Source organism: Myxocyprinus asiaticus, chromosome 14 (genome assembly GCF_019703515.2).
Source record: "Myxocyprinus asiaticus isolate MX2 ecotype Aquarium Trade chromosome 14, UBuf_Myxa_2, whole genome shotgun sequence".
Taxonomy (NCBI): domain Eukaryota; kingdom Metazoa; phylum Chordata; class Actinopteri; order Cypriniformes; family Catostomidae; genus Myxocyprinus; species Myxocyprinus asiaticus.
In genome coordinates, this window is record NC_059357.1 from 15,312,144 (window position 1) to 15,331,994 (window position 19,851).

General features: G+C 38.8%; 2 protein-coding genes across 3 annotated transcripts in view; both read left to right on the plus strand.

Annotated features, from left to right (window-relative positions):
• dhx58 (DEXH (Asp-Glu-X-His) box polypeptide 58) overlaps positions 1 to 19,851 on the plus strand; it is a 61,501-nt gene that overhangs the window by 27,995 nt on the left and 13,655 nt on the right. The window lies entirely within an intron of this gene.
• kat2a (K(lysine) acetyltransferase 2A) lies at positions 276 to 19,284 on the plus strand. 2 transcript variants are annotated; one of them, XM_051715571.1, is made up of 18 exons: positions 276 to 614; positions 2,279 to 2,402; positions 3,683 to 3,828; positions 4,024 to 4,113; positions 4,275 to 4,456; positions 9,136 to 9,327; positions 9,413 to 9,519; positions 11,482 to 11,586; positions 12,221 to 12,357; positions 13,600 to 13,808; positions 13,980 to 14,106; positions 14,362 to 14,472; positions 14,587 to 14,730; positions 15,794 to 15,908; positions 16,011 to 16,047; positions 16,207 to 16,273; positions 16,375 to 16,459; positions 17,474 to 19,284. In XM_051715571.1, exons 1-18 carry the CDS (start codon positions 396 to 398, stop codon positions 17,665 to 17,667), a joined length of 2,391 nt encoding a protein of 796 aa, XP_051571531.1. In that variant the 5' UTR covers positions 276 to 395; the 3' UTR covers positions 17,668 to 19,284. The 2 variants fall into 2 exon arrangements, with proteins under 2 accessions (XP_051571531.1, XP_051571532.1); XM_051715572.1 differs by having other exon boundaries at positions 16,210 to 16,273.

Below are 19,851 nucleotides of genomic sequence, written 5' to 3' on the forward strand. Positions count from 1 at the left end.
TGCCCCTGGCTATAGCCTACAAATGATTGAGCTTAAGTGTCCCATTATACCTGTATTCACCTACCAATTTCAGCCTATATGGAGAAGCAAACTGCATTTTGTGTTTTTTTTTTTTTTTTTTTTAAACCAAATAATTTGATTGACAGCTCATCAGCTTTTTAAAGTGATGTTATATAACAACTTCATATGACTCTAGTGTTTTAATGCCCCCCAGTGGAAATGATTATCCATGTAACATTTAATTTTGTAGTGCATTTCCCAGCATGCTCACATAACGCGCATGCGCAGTGTTACGGCAGTGGTCGAAACGGGTATTGAAAATCATCACAAAACTTTATTGAAGTGATATACAGGGTGGAAGTGACTTCTTTAGGGGGAAACGTGAGACTGCTGACATGACGGACCCGGTGGCACAGACCTCCACGCAGCCCCGGCTCCAGCAAGCTCAGGCCAGCGGGCCGGCAGGGTCTAACACGAACCCCGGAGCCGGGAGCAGCGACCCAGCCCGACCGGGCCTAAGTCAACAACAGTGGTCGAGCCAGAAGAAAGCACAAGTACGCGCCTTTCCTAGGGCTAAAAAGCTGGAAAAACTCGGGGTGTTTTCGTCTTGCAAGGTAAATATTTCGGCTCATAACAATAGAGAGAATGCACGGGCCTGTCATATGTCAATGTTTCAGTATCAGACTGCAAACTACAATCACGCATGTGCACCGGTTCAAATATATTATATGTGAATTAAGGTTAAGCGAAAAGACAAGATTAGAGTAGGCGCACCTCTCCTATAGAATAAAGGAGAGAGAAGGGCTAAAGTGAGCTAGCTGGAGGGACTAAAAACGGTTCAAGGAACGAAATTGTGTGCACAACGTAACCAAGAACAAAATCCCTTTCAGTTGTTCCGGTGTCAAACATTTTTAAATGCTGGTAACCGGTTAATTTTGTTCCAATAATTTTTTAATGAAACCAAAGAATAAATGGTTTATTAGAATTACACAACTTCCTGTTGCCCAAAAAATAGAGCTTCACTCTTGATGATAATGATAAGCATGTGGATTGAATCTGAAGGAAACCACTGCATCACACATTTCTTTGCCTAATTGCACGTTATAGAGGTAGCTTTCCATGACATGCTAAAGACCTTTTTGGCAACTATATATTATAACTACTAATACATGCACAATTAATCCAGATGCATGGAAAAATATCGAAGTAAATAGTACATTTTGCAGTTGTTTCCAAGCCTTTACTGAATTATTGTTAGATATGATGCATTAATAAAGATTTGATGCTGCTGGATTTTGGCTGATAAGCAGATCTGTAATTAAAACATGTAATAAAAAAAAAAAAAATGAAATAATTATTAAATAATGAAAATAAAATCATTTGGTCTGTATAAAATGATGTTTATTCCAAACATGCCCAGGCAGTGTATATGCAGGAGAGTGAGATTTGCGCTATTAATTGATTTTAGATGGCCAGATGTATATTGGAAATGTTTTTGGGGATATGTTTAAAGAATACATTTATTGAAAACACATTTTATGTAGGCTACTGTATACATTGCTTGTTATGATTTCTATGCTGATTATTCCACCACTTGGGGGAAACTTTTTTTTGTGCGTGTGCTTATTTTGGGTAAAGGCAAGTCCCTTATTTTAAGGTCGTTTTTCCAGACCAGGTTCCTTGTTTCTCTTGCGAGATCTGGCAACACTGCAACTGGTAAATAGCCCAAAAAGAATGTTATTAACCATTCTTTTATTTTGTTCTAACCAGTTACCAAGTGGAAAAGAGGCAGCAGAACGCTGGAACTGGAATGAAAAAATACAGTTTCTGCTCAGAACTAACCGAAATTAAAACCATTTAGTTTTTAGTCCCTGGCTAGCTGCCTACCTAGAAAGCATTTTTATGAATCGTAGATGCGTTCGGAACATTTGAATTGAACTGAAACGAGTTCGGAATCTTCAAATCGAATGTTCAAACACAGGTATGATGCCCAAGAATTCTGTCTAGGTTGGTGGCTCACTAGGCTTTGAGACTTATGTAAGGTCTGGTGATTTATGAATTTCACACTGGTTATGGTTTGCTTTTAAAATCATGTGCAATACATTATTATGCCAGTTAATAATGTACTATTTACATTATTAAATCAATCAATCAATATACTCAGTGTTCTGACAATACTCACCTGATCAACATCAGAGAGACACAAGGATGTAACCAAACATTGGTGATTTTTGTGGTTTCTGAATCCTTAAATCATAGTGATGTTCTCTGACCACAGGCGAATGATGCTTGCAAGTGTAATGGGTGGAAGAACCCCAATCCACCGACTGCCACTCGTATGGAGCTCCAGCAGCAGGCAGCCAGTCTGACGGAGGCCTGCAGAAGCTGTGGCCACTCATTGGGTAAAATAACCAACTCTGCTCTTTTACTAACATGCTATCTCAGACCCATGGCTGTATTTGGTATCATCCAAATTAGAAGTAGACCGAATAATCAGTGTCTATAGTTGCCTTTTGGAACTATCGGTTATCGGCAAAAATATATTACAGTATTTGCCAATAGTTTAAAAACAATCACGTGGGAATTTGCTGTAGCTATATCATTCATTCTGAACCCCACACACCTCTGGCCGGCGCAACAGAGCACTGAGTGCCAGGACATCCAGGCACAAGAACCGTTTTTACCCTCGGGCCTTTTACTACATGAACAATTAAACTGCCTTCTGGACTCCCCCACAGTGCAATAATATAAATAAATATCTCATGTACATATGTAAATTCACTCATATTTAATTCAATAACTGTACATACCCCTACCTTGCACATACATTACCACTTGCACATGTACATATGCCATTGTCATATTTTTTGTGTCTATTTATACTCTTACCTTGTTTTATATTCTGTGTCTCATTGTAATTTTCTGTGTGCACTTGTTTCTCCTATCACCAAAACATATGTCTTGTGTACGTGAGCACACTTGGCAATAAAGCTCATTCTGATTCATTATTGACAATATTCATCCATATTTTCATCCTCACTTCAATGCATATTTTGTTATTTTGATTAGATAATCAAGTGCTCTAAATTAAAGCAAGGGCATGCAAAGAAAAATGTGTCTATGAAAGCGTGCCTGTCAGCACATACATTGTTTTCAACTTCACATCTTGTAAATAATAATTAACCTTATTTCTCATTTAATCTCATCTGGTGAATATATAGGCTATATAATAAGAGTTTCTTGTGTGTTTAGGGCTGTTTATAGTTAAAAGTCCCACATTATGCACCATATCTTTATTTTATAATAAAGATCATATGTCAGTTTATTTATTTATTTTTTTATTTTTTTATTCTTGGGATTTTGGTTGAACAATAAACTGTATCTTGGATTTTATTAATTTTGGACTCTTGTAATCCAAATAGGGTGGTAAAAGCATGGTAGTCCACCTGCCACTCGAAAGGTCGCAAACTCGAAAAAGAAAGCCACAAAACTATAGGTTGCCATCCCATAAGAGGCATTTATACATTATTTGATCTCCATGAATGTAAAAGCAATATAACAAACCATTGTTAAGCAGTAAAAGACAGTTTTTTGGACACATTAAGCTTTTTACTTTTACTAAAATGTGATTTATCATTCTATCATTGCTTCATGTTGTGGTCACATTCTTTTATGTGTGTAGCGGAACATGTGTCTCACCTGGAGAATGTGTCTGAGGAGGAGATTAACAGGTTGTTAGGGATGGTGGTGGATGTGGAGAATCTCTTCATGTCTGTCCATAAAGAAGAGGACACAGACACCAAGCAAGTCTACTTCTATTTGTTCAAGGTAAACAGGCACTTGTAAACATGATATCTGCTTCCTTTATGCAGTCTGCAAACACACTCAGGACGAGCCACTAATACTTTGGAAGTCTAAGATCTTATTTTTCATTTACTTGTCAGAGCACACAACTTCACATTTTTGGCCGAACTGTATGAAAACAATGGCATGTGGTTTGTCTGTGTTTATTTCCTCTGTTAGTTGTTGAGGAAGTGTATCCTGCAGATGGGGAAGCCAGTGGTGGAAGGCTCTCTCGGTAGCCCGCCCTTTGAAAAACCCAACATAGAACAGGTATGTGTTTAAGGGTGAGGGGGAGTTACGGAGAATCTATTAGTCTTCATATATGCAGGTCATTCTTTATGTGTGACTGGTGCTGCACACATCGCCACTGTAGATAAACAATTTAACTTATGTGCTAATAATGTCACACTCTCTCTGTCATTCTCTGTCAGGGGGTGTTGAACTTTGTTCAGTATAAGTTCAGTCATTTGGCTCCTAAGGAGAGGCAGACCATGTATGAGCTCAGTAAGATGTTTCTGCTCTGTCTGAACTACTGGAAGCTGGAGACCCCATCACAATTCCGTCAGAGGGCTCAGAAAGAGGATGCGGCTGCCTACAAAGTGGATTATACCAGGTGTGTTTTTAACTTGCACTGCAAATGAATGTATGCATGTTGGTGCTTTTGATTTTATCTTTCTATATAGACAGATACGTCCCATTTTACATGCATAATTTGTTCCTGGAAATCAGCACATTATGTGGATTCTAAATCCAAAACCAAGCAGGTTTCCAATGGTCATGGAAAACCTGGACATATCAAGGAATTTTAAAGTTGTGTTTTCCAGGCTTGGAAATAAATAAAATAAAATCTCAAAAGTCATGGAAATTTGTATAGTGAATATACGTATATGTTTAGGCTTGGGATCGATGCAGTTTTCACATATCGATAATCGGAAGATTTACCCAATGATTATCTAGATATCGGGATTTTTTTCAGATATACATGGGGCTGCTCGTTGCACAATAGTTTCTGTTTTTTTCGAACATCTTTCTCAACACAACTTTGGTAAATTATGAGCGGCAGGGTAAATTAAAGGGGGTCACACACCAGAAGTGTCTAATGGAAGACATGGGGCATTCTAAAATTTAAAACGGTTATTTTTCCATCTCCAGAGGCTGTTAAAAATTCTGCAGTGCCACAGAGCTCAATTTGCTTGGTTTCCCAAATAATTATCAAAGGACATAGATTATTTACTCTAGCCTTTACTGTATGATATACTGTATTGTGTATAAGTGTGTTTTAGATAGCCTACCACACAATGTATTTTCAGTTACAAGAATGTCTTTTTGTGGTTTGACATCTTGAATGAAAGACCTATTCAAGGCTACATACAGGGAAATTAAATAATAAACGTCACCATTTCTAATTGTCCAGTTTGTGCAGTTACACCAGTTTTATACACTAACCTGTAAACTCCTCAACGTCACTTTGTTCATTCTTGAAGGAGTAGAAAACCCTTTGTAACTTTGGACTGCCATCAACTCGTAATGTGTGTGTGACATCTGCCTTGTCCATGCCACAACCAGCTTCAGTAACAGGGTTTCCGCGGGTCCTTAAAAAGTCTTACATTTACTTTTTAAAATGTAAGGCCATAAAAAGTCTTAAATATCTTAAATAAATTACAAGAAGTCTTAAATTTCGTTTGCTGAGGTCTTAAATTTTGAGGCGAGACGCTTAAAACAGCAGAATATGCGTGAGTCAAAATCATCTCTCTCTCTCTCTCGTGCATCCATCATTTAGCAGCTGACACTTAAGTTTAGTGTGAGCGCGTGCAGGGAAGTGCATTTGTACTGAACTTGTGATGTTACACATGTATAAACCTTCATAAACCCGTTAATCAGAAATGCAAATGCCATTATTTTGCGTCTCTGTAAGCGAGCGATGCGCTAACACTATTGCTCCTGCTTATAATCGACAAAGCTGACAACGTTACAGTTTGCAAGCATGCGAGGTTGGAGCGGTCTTTTGACGCCTTTCAAATCTTGGTGCTTCCTTATTTTACATTAACTTTGACAAGAATTGTAAAGCTAACAGAACTACTCAGCTGCAGAGTTACACCTGTTATATCTCCAACTCTCTAGAGCTCCATCTGAAATTTACAGGTATTTTCTCTGCCATCTGAATCGGTCAATTTAAAAAAAAAAAAAGTATAATATACAAAACATTAATAATATAATTATATAAAATTATAATATTAATAATATACATAATATGAAAATATATTATATATATTTAATATGTAGTACACAATCTGTTTTCAATATACATCATAACTAATTATGCAGCACAGTTCCCTTTCATAATTTAATCTGTTTACATTTTCAATACATATTGTCAACTTTAAATGGCCATTTTTAAGGTAACTGATGAGTTTTGACTTTTACTTGAGATATTTCACACAAAAATTTAAATTGTCATCACTTATCTTCATGCTGTTGCAAACCTGTATGACTTTCTTATTTCAGTGGATATCATAAGGAGATATTAGGGAGTTTCAGTCACCATTCACTTACATTGAATGAAAAACAAGATGCAGTGACAGTGACGTAGACGTACAATCTCTTCAATGGTCTGTACTGCAGTTTAAAATGTTTTTGGATCGTTCCGCAGACAAAATATTGGAAAAATATCACTGACACTCAGTAGACAAAAAACTCCAGACAACATGAGTTGTGAAAAATCAGATGGGATATTGAAGCTTTTTACAGATGTATACCATGCATGCCATTGAAGAGATGGTAAGTTTATCCCTCACAGCTTCATTTCCATTAAAAATCAAACAAGGCGCTACTGTGAATAAAGTCTATAGACCAATCCTCGTTTACAAAAATATCAGCGCATGCGCAGTAAGTGGTGGCAGAAAGCCAGCTGACTGTTGTGTTAGATTTGACAGATTAGATGATTAAACGAAATTGTGACACAAAACCATCATAAATACAAACATATTCTTAGCGATACAATTACTATAATAAAATGAGTTAATAACAAACATGTAATCATGTTCGCTATGAATTTTTGCTGCAAAGTAAAAATTTCAGAGCTGAAATGATCTCAGTCCAGTCAGCTCTGTTGATGGCTTGAAGCCACAGTAGTCAGCTAGAGCCCTCGGAATCATTTTTCAACAATGTATCCCGATAAAAGTTTACTTTTTACTTATGGTTTTTGCCACCACTTCCATGTTTCACATAAGCAGTGACATTGCCAAAGCATTGGTCTATTGTGTCACGTCTTGCTGGAAAGCAAGTGACTAAAGAGAAGGGTCACAATATAGGCTACATACTTTAGGCTGCGTGCATTCTTAATAAATTAATTTAGAGTTTTAATGTTGTATTAACTTATTTAAAAACAAAAATAAAAATATAAAAAACATGTCCAGAGACAGTGGTTTTGTATTTACCAGCTAATGGATTAATGTTTTTTGTTTAATTATTATTATTGCGAAAGTGGTCTTAAATTTTTCTTTTATTTGGCCTTAAAAAGTCTTAAAGTCTTAAATTTCATTCCTTCGAACCTGCAGAAACCCTGAGTAAATGTTATGTCACTCCCTGTGGTCTCCCAAAGCATTTACATCAGACTATATTGAATGGAAAGCAACTGGAAGTGAATTGAAAGCACACAAATTAGGCTTGTAATTTAAATATCGGCTGATGTTAATATATCGATATATCAACATATTTTATGACATCCCTATACACCGATCAGCCGCAACATTAAAACCACCTGCCTAATATCATGTAGGTCCCCCTCGTGCCACCAAAACAGCTATGACCTGTCGAGGCATGGACGCCACATGACCTCTGAAGGTCTCCTGTGGTATCTGGCACCAAGACATTAGCAGAAGATCCTTTAAGTCCTGTAAGTTGCGAGGTGGGGCCTCCATGGATCGGACTTGTTGGTCCTGCACATCCCATAGATGCTCAGTTGTATTGAGAACTGGGGGATTTGGAGGCCAAGTCAACACCTTGAACTCTTTGTCATGTTCCTCAAACCATCTCTGAACAATTTTTGCAGTGTGGCAGGGCACATTATCCTGCTGAAAGAGGCCACTGCCATCAGGGTATACCGTTGCCATGAAAGGGTGTACGTGGTCTGCAACAATCTTTAGGTAGGTGATGTGTGTCAAAGTAACATCCACATGAATGCCAGGACCCAAGGTTTCCCAGCAGAAGATTGCCCAGAGCATCACACTGCCTTCCACCCATAGTGCATCCTGATGCCATCTCTTCCCCAGGTAAACGATGCACACGCACCTGGTCATCCTCATGATCTAAAAGGAAACGTGATTCATCAGACCAGGCCCCCTTCTTCCATTACTCCATGGTCCAGTTCTGATGCTCACGTGCCAATTGTAGGCACTTTCGGTGGTGGACAGGGGTCAGCATGGGCACTCTGAATGGTCTGCGGCTGTGCGGCCCCATACACAGCAAGCTGCAATGCATTGTGTGTTCTGACACCTTTTTATCTTAGCCAGCATTACGTTTTTTTACGTTGTACTACAGTAGCTCTTCTGTGGGATCGGACCATGACCCTGGCGCTGGTTCACCGGTTGTCCTTCCTTGGACTAATTTTGGTAGGTACTAACTACTGCATATCGGGAACACCCCACAAGACCTGTTGTTTTGAAGATGCTCTGACCCAGTCGTCTAGCCATCACAATTTGGCTCTTGTCCAAGTCGCTCAGATCCATACGCTTGCCCATTTTTCCTGCTTACACATGAAATTCAAGAACTGACTATTCACTTGCTGCCTAATATATCCCACCCCTTGACGTGCCATTGTAACGAGATAATAAATGTTGTTCATTTCACAACATTGGTCAGTGGTTTTAATGTTGTGGCTGATCAGTGTATATTTATGAAAAAAATAAAATAAAAATGTTGTCTTGTTTTGAATAATTTTATGCTAGATACTGCTCTTGTGAAGAGGAAAACTTGCTTGCAGACCCTAGTGATTATATCTGATTTGACAGTGATTCGATCTTTTGAGTCAGTTCTTTTCAATGAATTAATTGAAACAGTTCACCATTCATTTAAATGAATAATTTGCAAATTTGTCAATCAAATTTATTTAAATAAAAGCATGGAAATGTATGGTATTCATGGGAATGCATTGGTCAAAAAGCGTGGGAACCCTGATCAAGGCAGTTGTTGCAATTACCCACATTGTCTAACCCTATCTCCCTTAAGATATTAATTGTGTATAGTGACAATAAAGTAACGTCATGTTGTGAATTTATATGTGTGTTGTTGCAGGTGGCTGTGTTACTGTCATGTTCCTCAGAGTAATGACAGCTTACCACGGTACGAGACCTGTCAGGTGTTTGGCCGCAGTCTGCTGAAGTCCATCTTCACTGTCACACGCAGACAGTTACTAGAAAAATTCAGAGTGGAGAAGGACAAATTGCCACCTGAGAAACGCACTCTGATCCTCACACACTTCCCCAAGTAAGATACATCAGCATTGCATTGTCACATACATTCACATTCATCAGCCTCACATAGACTAATTGTGTGTCTATGTGTGTGTTAGGTTTCTCTCTATGTTAGAGGAAGAGATCTATGGCGAGAACTCACCCATTTGGGAGGCAGATTTCACCATGACAGCCTCAGAAGGGACGCAGCTGGGCCATCAGACAGGTTTGAGTTTAGGAAGGGGGAAATTTAGGGCATTTTCCCCCTTGGTTCATTTGGTTGGTCCAAACTAGCATTCAATCAATTTTTTTTTTTTTTTTTTTCAGTGGCCAATGCATTTACTGATATCTAAAGAGCAAAGAGGCTGATATATAATACAATTTAATTTGAGCAATTAAGATGAACACAAAATTGCTACATTTAAATTTATGCTTATTTGTTTTTACAATACAGGTGCATCTCAATAAATTAGAATGTCATGGAAAAGTTCATTTATTTCAGTAATTCAACTCAAATTGTGAAACTCGTGTATTAAATAAATTCAATGCACACAGACTGAAGTAGTTTAAGTCTTTGGTTCTATTAATTGTGATGATTTTGGCTCACATTTAACAAAAACCCACCAATTCACTATCTCAAAAAATTAGAATACATCATGAGACCAATAAAAAAAAAAACATTTTTTGTGAATTGTTGGCCTTCTGGAAAGTATGTTCATTTACTGTATATGTACTCAATACTTGGTAGGGGCTCCTTTTTGCTTTAATTACTGCCTCAATTCGGCGTGGCATGGAGGTGATCAGTTTGTGGCACTGCTGAGGTGGTATGGAAGCCCAGGTTTCTTTGACAGTGGCCTTCAGCTCATCTGCATTTTTTGGTCTCTTGTTTCTCATTTTCCTCATGACAATACCCCATAGATTCTCTATGGGGTTCAGGTCTGGTGAGTTTGCTGGCCAGTCAAGCACACTAACACCATGGTCATTTAACCAACTTTTGGTGCTTTTGGCAGTGTGGGCAGGTGCCAAATCCTGCTGGAAAATGAAATCAGCATTTTTAAAAAGCTGGTCAGCAGAAGGAAGCATGAAGTGCTCCAAAATTTCTTGGTAAATGGGTGCAGTGACTTTGGTTTTCAAAAAACACAATGGACCAACACCAGCAGATGACACTGCACCCCAAATCATCACAGACTGTGGAAACTTAACACTGGACTTCAAGCAACTTGGGCTATGAGCTTCTCCACCCTTCCTCCAGACTCTAGGACCTTGGTTTCCAAATGAAATACAAAACTTGCTCTCATCTGAAAAGAGGACTTTGGACCACTGGGCAACAGTCCAGTTCTTCTTCTCCTTAGCCCAGGTAAGACGTCTCTGACGTTGTCTGTGGTTCAGGAGTGGCTTAACAAGAGGAATACGACAACTGTAGCCAAATTCCTTGACATGTCTGTGTGTGGTGGCTCTTGATGCCTTGACCCCAGCCTCAGTCCATTCCTTGTGAAGTTCACCCAAATTCTTGAATCGATTTTGCTTGACAATCATAAGGCTGCGGTTCTCTCGGTTGGTTGTGCATCTTTTTCTTCCACACTTTTTCCTTCCACTCAACTTTCTGTTAACATGCTTGGATACAGCACTCTGTGAACAGCCAGCTTCTTTGGCAATGAATGTTTGTGGCTTACCCTCCTTGTGAAGGGTGTCAATGATTGTCTTCTGGACAACTGTCAGATCAGCAGTCTTCCCCATGATTGTGTAGCCTTGTGAACCAAACTGAGAGACCATTTTGAAGGCTCAGGAAACCTTTGCAGGTGTTTTGAGCTGATTAGCTGATTGGCATGTCACCATATTCTAATTTTTTGAGATAGTGAATTGGTGGGTTTTTGTTAAATGTGAGCCAAAATCATCACAATTAAAAGAACCAAAGACTTAAACTACTTCAGTCTGTGTGCATTGAATTTATTTAATACACGAATTTCACAATTTGAGTTGAATTACTGAAATAAATGAACTTTTCCACGACATTCTAATTTATTGAGATGCACCTGTACTTTTGAAACTAGGCTCTATCCATTGACAATGTTGTTGGAGAGTTTGGAATCAGGCCCATTTATCAAGAGATGATGATCTCAAAATATCCACATGTTGGCTGACATTCGAGCAATACATTTTATACGTTCTGTCGTTCCCCCTCTGTCAGGGCTCAGTCCTGTGGCAGTGTCTGGTTCTCCTCTCAGTAAGGGCAGCAGTGCTTCTGCTCTGGTTGGGTCAGTTTTGGACTCTGCATCCTCCGAACCAATAACTGGTAAGTAGATCCAATAGTAGATGCATCATTAACTCAGTGACATACACTCACTGAGCACTTTATTAGGTACACCTGTACACCTAATTATTCATGGGATTATCTAATCAGCCAATCGTGTGGCAGCAGTGCAGTGCATAAAATCATACAGATACTGGTCAGGAGCTTCAGTTAATGTTCACATCAACCATCAGAATGGGGAAAAAATTTAATCTCAGTGATTTTGACTGTGGCATGATTGCTGGTGCCAGATGGGCTGGTTTAAGTATTTCTGTAACTGCTGATCTCCTGGGATTTTCATGCACAACAGACTCTAGAGTTTGCTAAGAATGGTGCCACAAACAAAAAAAACATCCAGTGAGTGGCAGTTCTGCAGACAGAAAGGTTACGGTTCCTTAAATAAACACTCTGTACAATTGTAGTTAGCAGAATAGCATCTCAGAATGCACAACACATCAAATCTTGAGGCGGATGGTCTACAACAGCAGAAGACCACTTTATTAGGAGCATAGTGTTCTTAATAAAGTGCTAAGTGAGTGTAATTCATTAAGGACACTTATCACACCATGTTGTTCTTTTGATGTGTGGTTTTAAAGCTCACAAAGTCATAGTGTAATAATTTCTCTGAATCTCTCAGGAGAGAAGCGAAAGCTTCCTGAGGCCTTGACACTGGAGGATGCCAAGCGGATCCGAGTGATGGGCGACATCCCCATGGAACTGGTCAATGAAGTCATGAAGACCATCACAGACCCCGCTGCCATGCTGGGGCCAGAGGTCAGAGTTCATCACACCCTTAAAGGGTTGGTTCACCCAAAAAAGAAAAATCTCTCATCATTTACTCGCCATCATGCCATCTCAGATGTGTATGACTTTTTTTCTTCAACAAAACACAAACGAAGATTTTTAGAAGAGTATCTCAGCTCTGTAGGTCCATAAAATGCAAGTGGATGGTGATCAACACTTTAAAGCTCCACAAAACACAGACAATCATTGTGAAAGTATCCATATATATTCTTCAGAAATATTCTAAAAATATTTGTTGGTGTTCTGCTGCAGATTGAAAGTCATACACATCCGGGATGGCATGAGGGTGAGTAAATGATGAGAGAATTGTAATTTTTGGGTGAACTATCCCTTTAAAATCCCCGAATTTAGCTAATGGACCATTTAATTGTCGAAGGCTGTACAAAGTATGTTTTGCAAATAGTGAAATAAATCAAGTGTTTTACAGAGTAAAACAAAGTCTTCATCACACCCCTACAATACTAGTGTTTTTCAACTGGACAATTTCTTAAGTATACACTACATAGCCAAAAGTATGTGGAAGCATTCAATTCTCTAAAATGTCATTGTATGCCATTGCATTTTTTCTTCACTGGCCTATTCAAACCTGTTCATCAGAAGGGGGCGTCCACGTATTTTATTTATTTATTTTTTTTGCCATTTATTACATGTTTGCAGAGTTAAAGTATTAGTTCACCCAAAAATGATAATTCTCTCATGATTTACTCCCATCCCAGATGTAAATCTTTCCTTCCTCAGCAGAACTGGAATGAAGATTTTTATAAGCATATTTCAGCTCTGTATGTCCATTCAGTGAAAGCGAATGGGTGCCATGATGCTGCTGGCTGTTTGACGGTCTAAAAGGCATATTTAGGCAGCATAAATGTACTCCGCATGAGTCCAGTCGATCAATGAATGTCTTCTAAAGCAAATTAATTATCGATTTGTTTTTTTACACAAACCTATCAGTTTGCTTCAGAAAACATTAATTGATCGACTGGAGTCGTGTGGAGTTATTTTATGCTGCCTAAATATGCCTTCTGGACCATCAGACAGCCAGCAGCATCATGGCACCCATTTGTTTTCACTGTATGGACAAACAGAGCTGGATGGCTTAAAGGTGAGTAAATCATGAGAGAATGATCATTTTTGGGTGAACTAATCCTTTAAACATAAATTTTTTGTGAAGCTAATCTTTTGGTCACACTAATAATTTTTTGTGCTGGTTTTTAGACCAGTCTGTTGTCAGCGAACGCAGCACGTGATGAGACGGCTCGTCTGGAAGAGAGGCGAGGCATCATTGAGTTCCATGTGATTGGAAACTCTCTTTCTCAGAAGTCCAATAAGAAGATTCTAATGTGGCTTGTGGGCCTGCAAAATGTTTTCTCCCACCAACTTCCTCGCATGCCCAAAGAGTACATCACACGCCTTGTATTCGACCCGTAAGTCTGCAGTGTCCAGTGACCTCTTACCTTTGACCACTATCTCCCTTTTCCAGAGAGCTCGCTACTTTCCTCCAGTGTGTTATTGTTCTCAGGGTTTAGTTTCAGTTTTCATGTTAAGCTAATCTCCCACCCAGACTCTGTTGACCCTGTGCCTATTTGTGACCGCAGGAAGCACAAGACTTTGGCTCTGATTAAAGATGGCCGTGTGATTGGAGGGATCTGCTTCAGGATGTTCCCCACTCAGGGATTCACAGAGATCGTCTTCTGTGCGGTTACTTCAAACGAGCAGGTCAAGGTATGGAGACATGCATAATGGAAACTGAATGACTTCCTTGGCTCTATTCCAAAGCATAGTGAGCTCCCTACCTAGACAGTATTTTTAGGCATCATAGGTGCACTACCGACGTAGAATGGTAAACCAAACGGTAAAATGATGCTGCCTCATAGACTTGCATAGCATTGCAGGTATACTTTAGAGATAAGACATTCCCAGAATGCATTCCAATGATCCTTAATTTGCTTTTATTTATTATTTTGAATGTGTGTTTAGGGCTATGGCACACACCTGATGAATCATCTTAAAGAGTACCACATCAAACACGGCATTCTGTACTTTCTCACCTATGCTGATGAATACGCCATCGGCTACTTCAAGAAACAGGTACTAGTTTCACCCAGTCATATACATACTCCACCCCTCCATTATCCTCTCCTGTTATCCCCCTTTTTTCACTGTACAGTGTACTTATCCATTCATCACTCTGTCTGCTGGTAGGGCTTCTCCAAAGACATCAAAGTGCCGAAGACCCGTTACCTCGGTTACATTAAAGACTACGAGGGAGCCACGCTGATGGAGTGCGAGCTCAATCCCAGAATTCCTTACACAGAACTCTCACACATCATAAAGAGACAGAAAGAGGTCAGAATGCACAAGCTAGGTTTCCATCAAGTGAAATAAATTGATTAAAAAAATACGAAATGTTGCGCGTTTCCATCCACTGCGTCATGCGCATTATCTTGCCTGCCTTGTCATGATGGAGCAGCTGAATGATCTCCTTGCTTTGGGGGGAGTTTTATTTGCAGGATTGGAGCAATTGTGCCTCGTTTTATTAAATGCTGCCAGGAGACGCCGCAGAGTAAGTGTAATATCTGATATGAGGACTAAAATTGCGCCAGCCTCCGCATACCTGGGAGCGCCAGCACTCAAAACTATTCTAGCGGATTATAAGGAACCTCTTTAAAGACCACTTCCAAATATCAAGGGCTATGTTCGAAGAATTGTTTGCCAAGGTTGGACCTATCATTGGGCCAATCACAACAAGCTATTGCACACTCATAACGTGCAAAATTGTCAAAACACGTAATCATTTTGCGAACAAACTGTGCGTATCACCTTAATGCACATTTGAACTAATGCAAAACTCTAGAAAATCCACCTCTGTCTAGCCCATTACATTTTGAGAGTTTATTTGCATATAAAGCATTTCCATTCAGGAGTTCTTATGCACAATTTCAAACTGTGCATGAAAATAGTTGGATGAAAACCCAGCTACTGCTGCTCTTACCTTAAGCCTGCTGTTGAAATCAATTATAGTACATTGGATTGTAATGGTGTTATATTGTAATGGTATTACATTTGTGTATTATTGGTGTTGAAAATTTGATTTGGGGTTGGAGACTTTAATCAATGTAGACAATTGAGACTGGAAATTATTTGGGGGAGGGGATGGGATTGTAACATGATGCAAGCCTGATTCAAACCTGCCTCACTTGCATGAGCACCAAGGCTCAACGTGTCTGGAGTATGTGTGTGTGTTTTAACTGTGATCAATTCGACGTACAGTATATTCCATTTTGTTAAAATTATAGTTCTTTTAGAAATATGTTTGGAATTGAATAAGTGAATCAAATTGTGTGGGTGTATCTGAAATACTGGACATATGAGTGAGACTTATTTCTCTCTATGTTCTCTTGTGCTATAGATCATTAAGAAGCTGATTGAGAGAAAACAGAATCAGATTAGGAAAGTGTATCCCGGACTCACCTGCTTTAAAGAAGGAGTGCGACAGATTCCTGTGGAGAGTATACCAGGCATCAGTAAGTGTTTGTGTGTAGACATGTCATGTGTGATGCACATTCTTTCATAATAACAGAATCTCTCTCTTCTCATTCACACACTGCTTTTTTTTGTTTGTTTAGGAGAGACTGGTTGGAAACCCAATGCTAAGGAGAAAAGGTCAGAGGAACATTTATGGATATACTGTATATTCTGAAATCTTAGAGCTTTTGTGTGTGTATATTAGGTCATTTCTGCATCTTATTAATGATTTTACATTGAAAACATGAAGAGTGTCTAATTGTTGATTGTGTATCAATCCAACTTATGGTGTTTCAGCAGTAAAGAGCTGAAGGATCCAGATCTGCTGTACAACATGCTAAAGAATCTACTGGCACAGATTAAAGTAAGAAACCTCTTGTCATACATGCACATTGATTTAAACACTTAAAAACTATTCTGCATGTACTCTTACCATCTTCTAATCTGTGTTTGTGTGTTTGACAGACACATCCAGATGCCTGGCCCTTCATGGAACCGGTAAAGAAATCAGAAGCCCCAGACTATTATGAGGTCATCCGCTTTCCCATTGGTGGGTTCTACTAATGGTTCTTGAAAATCTGCATTCATCCCCTGATGTAGACACAAATGTAGATACTAAAATACTCATACAGAATCAGAACCAGCATTGTTAATTTAGTTTGTTGTGGGCTACACTGCCAACTACTATTAATAAGCAGTGCTGGGTAGTAACAGATTACATTTAATCTGGATTATGTAATCAGATTACAAAAATGAAATGCTTGTAATTAGATTTATTACATTTTAAAGTACTCGTAATCAGATAAATGTTGCTTTATTATGGATAAAATGATTACACATTAATCGGGCAAAGGGAGTTAATTGTTCATAATTAATTCTTCCCTTTCATTTTTCTTCTTTTTAAATATTTAAAATGTTTAATTCTAAATCAGCCTACAGCTGATATACACTCACTGAGCACTTTATTAGGAACACTGTGGTCCTTATAAAGTGCCCGATGTGGTATTCTTCTGTTGTAGCCCATCCACCTCAAGGTTTGATGTGTTATGCATTCTGAGATGCTATTCTGCTCACTACAATTGTAGAGTGGTTATCCGAGTTACAGTAGCCTTTCTGTCAGCTCGAACCAGTTTGGCAATTCTCCGTTGACCTCTCTCATCAACAAGGCATTTCCGTCGGCAGAGCTGCCGCTCACTGGATGTTTTTTGTTTTTGGCATCATTCTGAGAAAACATTAGAGACTGTTGTGCATGAAAATCCCAGGAGATCAGCAGTTACAGAAATACTCAGCCCGTCTGGCACCAACAATCATGCCACGGTCAAAATCACTGAGATCACGTTTTCCCCATTCTGATGGTTGATGTGAACATTAACTGAAGCTCCTGACCCGTATCTGCCTGTTTTTATCCATTGCACTGCTGCCACACGATTGGCTGATTAGATAATCGCATGAATAAGTAGGTGTACAGGTGAGTGTTCCTAATAAAGTGCTCAGTGAGTGTATATATTTTTCAGACTTTTCTTGCATCCATTTGAAAAAATCTCTCTTCCTCTTCCTTGATCAGACTTGAAAACGATGACGGAGCGTCTGAAGAACCGGTATTATGTGACAAAAAAGCTGTTTATTGCTGATCTGCAGAGAGTAATCACAAATTGCAGGGAGTACAACCCTCCAGACAGCGAGTACTGCAAGTGTGCCAACACGCTGGAGAAATTTTTCTACTTCAAACTGAAAGAGGCTGGGCTCATTGACAAGTGATGGAAATCCAGCTTATAATAAGGGACCAGTTAGATACTGTACAGAATGTCATTACACTCAAACAGATTTGTTCAAACTTAACATTTTGAGCTTGCATTCAAATCTGTTGAAATGTGCTGCTTTTCAGTTTCTTTTTTCCGCAAATATTCTCTCCCTAACAAACAGTCAAGTTAAAAACACAAGGTCATATTAGTGTGTGTGTGTGTGTGTGTGTGTGTGTGTGTTTGTCTTCAGGGAAATGCATTAAGGGAAAATGGAAACTGAAATCCTGTTTGATATGGGTGGTGTAGTTTAGAAAGAAATGAATGTGACCAGTTCTGTTCTTATTTCCTACTACTCTATTCTACAAAACAAATAACTCCTGTGAACTATGAGTTCTTGCATCTGCTCTACATACACAAACATTTGGTTACATAATGTAAAGTCTTATTCGAAGTTACTCCCCTGACCCGAAATGCTCCAGCCAAAGACGGACCATGTTTGGCCTCTAGTGATGTCACAATTGACATGTCACTGTGATGCCACCATTCTCAGCCAAAGCTCTTTGTTTGAAACAGCCAATTAGTGATATAGAGGATGTGCCTATTCAGTATCAGTCTGAAAATATGAGGAAAATATTTCCTTGATTTTTACTTGAGGTCAGTGGTTTTATTTTTTCTTTCTTCAAACTTGACTTTAGTGGCTTTCATTGGAGAAATTACTAAAACTATCTCCGTGTTTGATTCAATTATTCAGCGCAATCTGTGATAGATCACTTCAAGTATCAATAGAGAGTGTTTTCTCCCTCTCGTGTTAAATTACTGCTGCCACTGCCCTTAAGATGTTTGTCAGTGCCGTTGGTGAAGTGTTAATCTTTGTTTGAAACCAATATTTGTCTTGCAAGGCTTTCAGCATGTCATGTCCCAAGGCACAAACATTCAGTGATGTATTCTGTGGTTCTGAATTCACCCAAGTTTTTTGTAACCCAGTACAGTTTTTGAAACCAGTGTACCACCTTGTTGTGACCAGAAATACTATTTCCAGTTCAGTCATAAATATAAACACTTCCTCAGGCATAATGGAGAAAAGCCCCAAACCTAAGAACTACAAACTTAAATTACATATAAATTACATATACAGTTTCTGCTACTACCTAGAATACTCAATGGACAATTACATAAACCGTTATATCCAAATGTGTACACGTTTTCTATGATACTGCATGTTATCTGCAAGTTTGCTTTTCACACAGACAGGTAAATGGACAGGACAGGTTTTTTTGTTTTTTTACCAGTCTCTTGTAATGGGCATATACTTGAATCATGATAAACTGCTGCAATGTTGATGTTTTATCAGGGCTCTATATTTTGGTTCTATATGTTGTTTCATGCTCAATTTGTACTGAAGGATGCTGATGACCTTTCATGAAGAGGATGTGTGTGCTAGTAAGGGGTTGGCTATGGTTACAGTTGGAAGATGCATGTAAATTGCTATGGTTCTGTGTACTATGAAAAAACATGTTTTGGATATATAATATTTTTTTTTTTAATGGATGTTTTCTTTTCTGTGGTGAGCAGTGATGCAGATTTCAACAGTCCAGTTCAGAGTGATCCTAATACAGATGGTAGAATTGTACAATTAATGAGTCTGTTGTTATACTATGGATTTAGATTATTTTAAAATTTAAATATTGTAAAAATGTAATGTTACCAACCTGAACGTGCAAATTTTTACAGCTTGTGATGATGTGTTTCTAACTCATTAAGCAGTGTAAATCTAACAAATTTATTTATTTTTGGGGGGGATTTTCTCCCCAATTTGGAATGCCCAATTTCCAATGTGCTCGAGGTCCTCGTGATGGCGTAGTGACTCACTTCAGTACGAGTGACGGAGGACGAATCTCAGGCTGTGTCTCGTTTGGAAGGCAGCGTCCTCCGTAGGTCGCATTTGTCGGCCGCATACGTCATCGAGGCTGTCTTGTTTCAGAAAAGCGAGTAGAACACTTCGAATGTGACCTTCTTTCTCGAGAATTCGGAGGATGCATGAGGTGTAACCTTCGTGGGCACTCAAAACCCACAATTCTTTGCTTCAACAGAAATGTCTAAAAAAAAATTGCCCGTAAATATGATGTTCAAACGCAAGGAATGTTAATTCCCAAGTTGAAGTACCTCAGTAGATGGGTGCAGAATATATAATATGTATAAA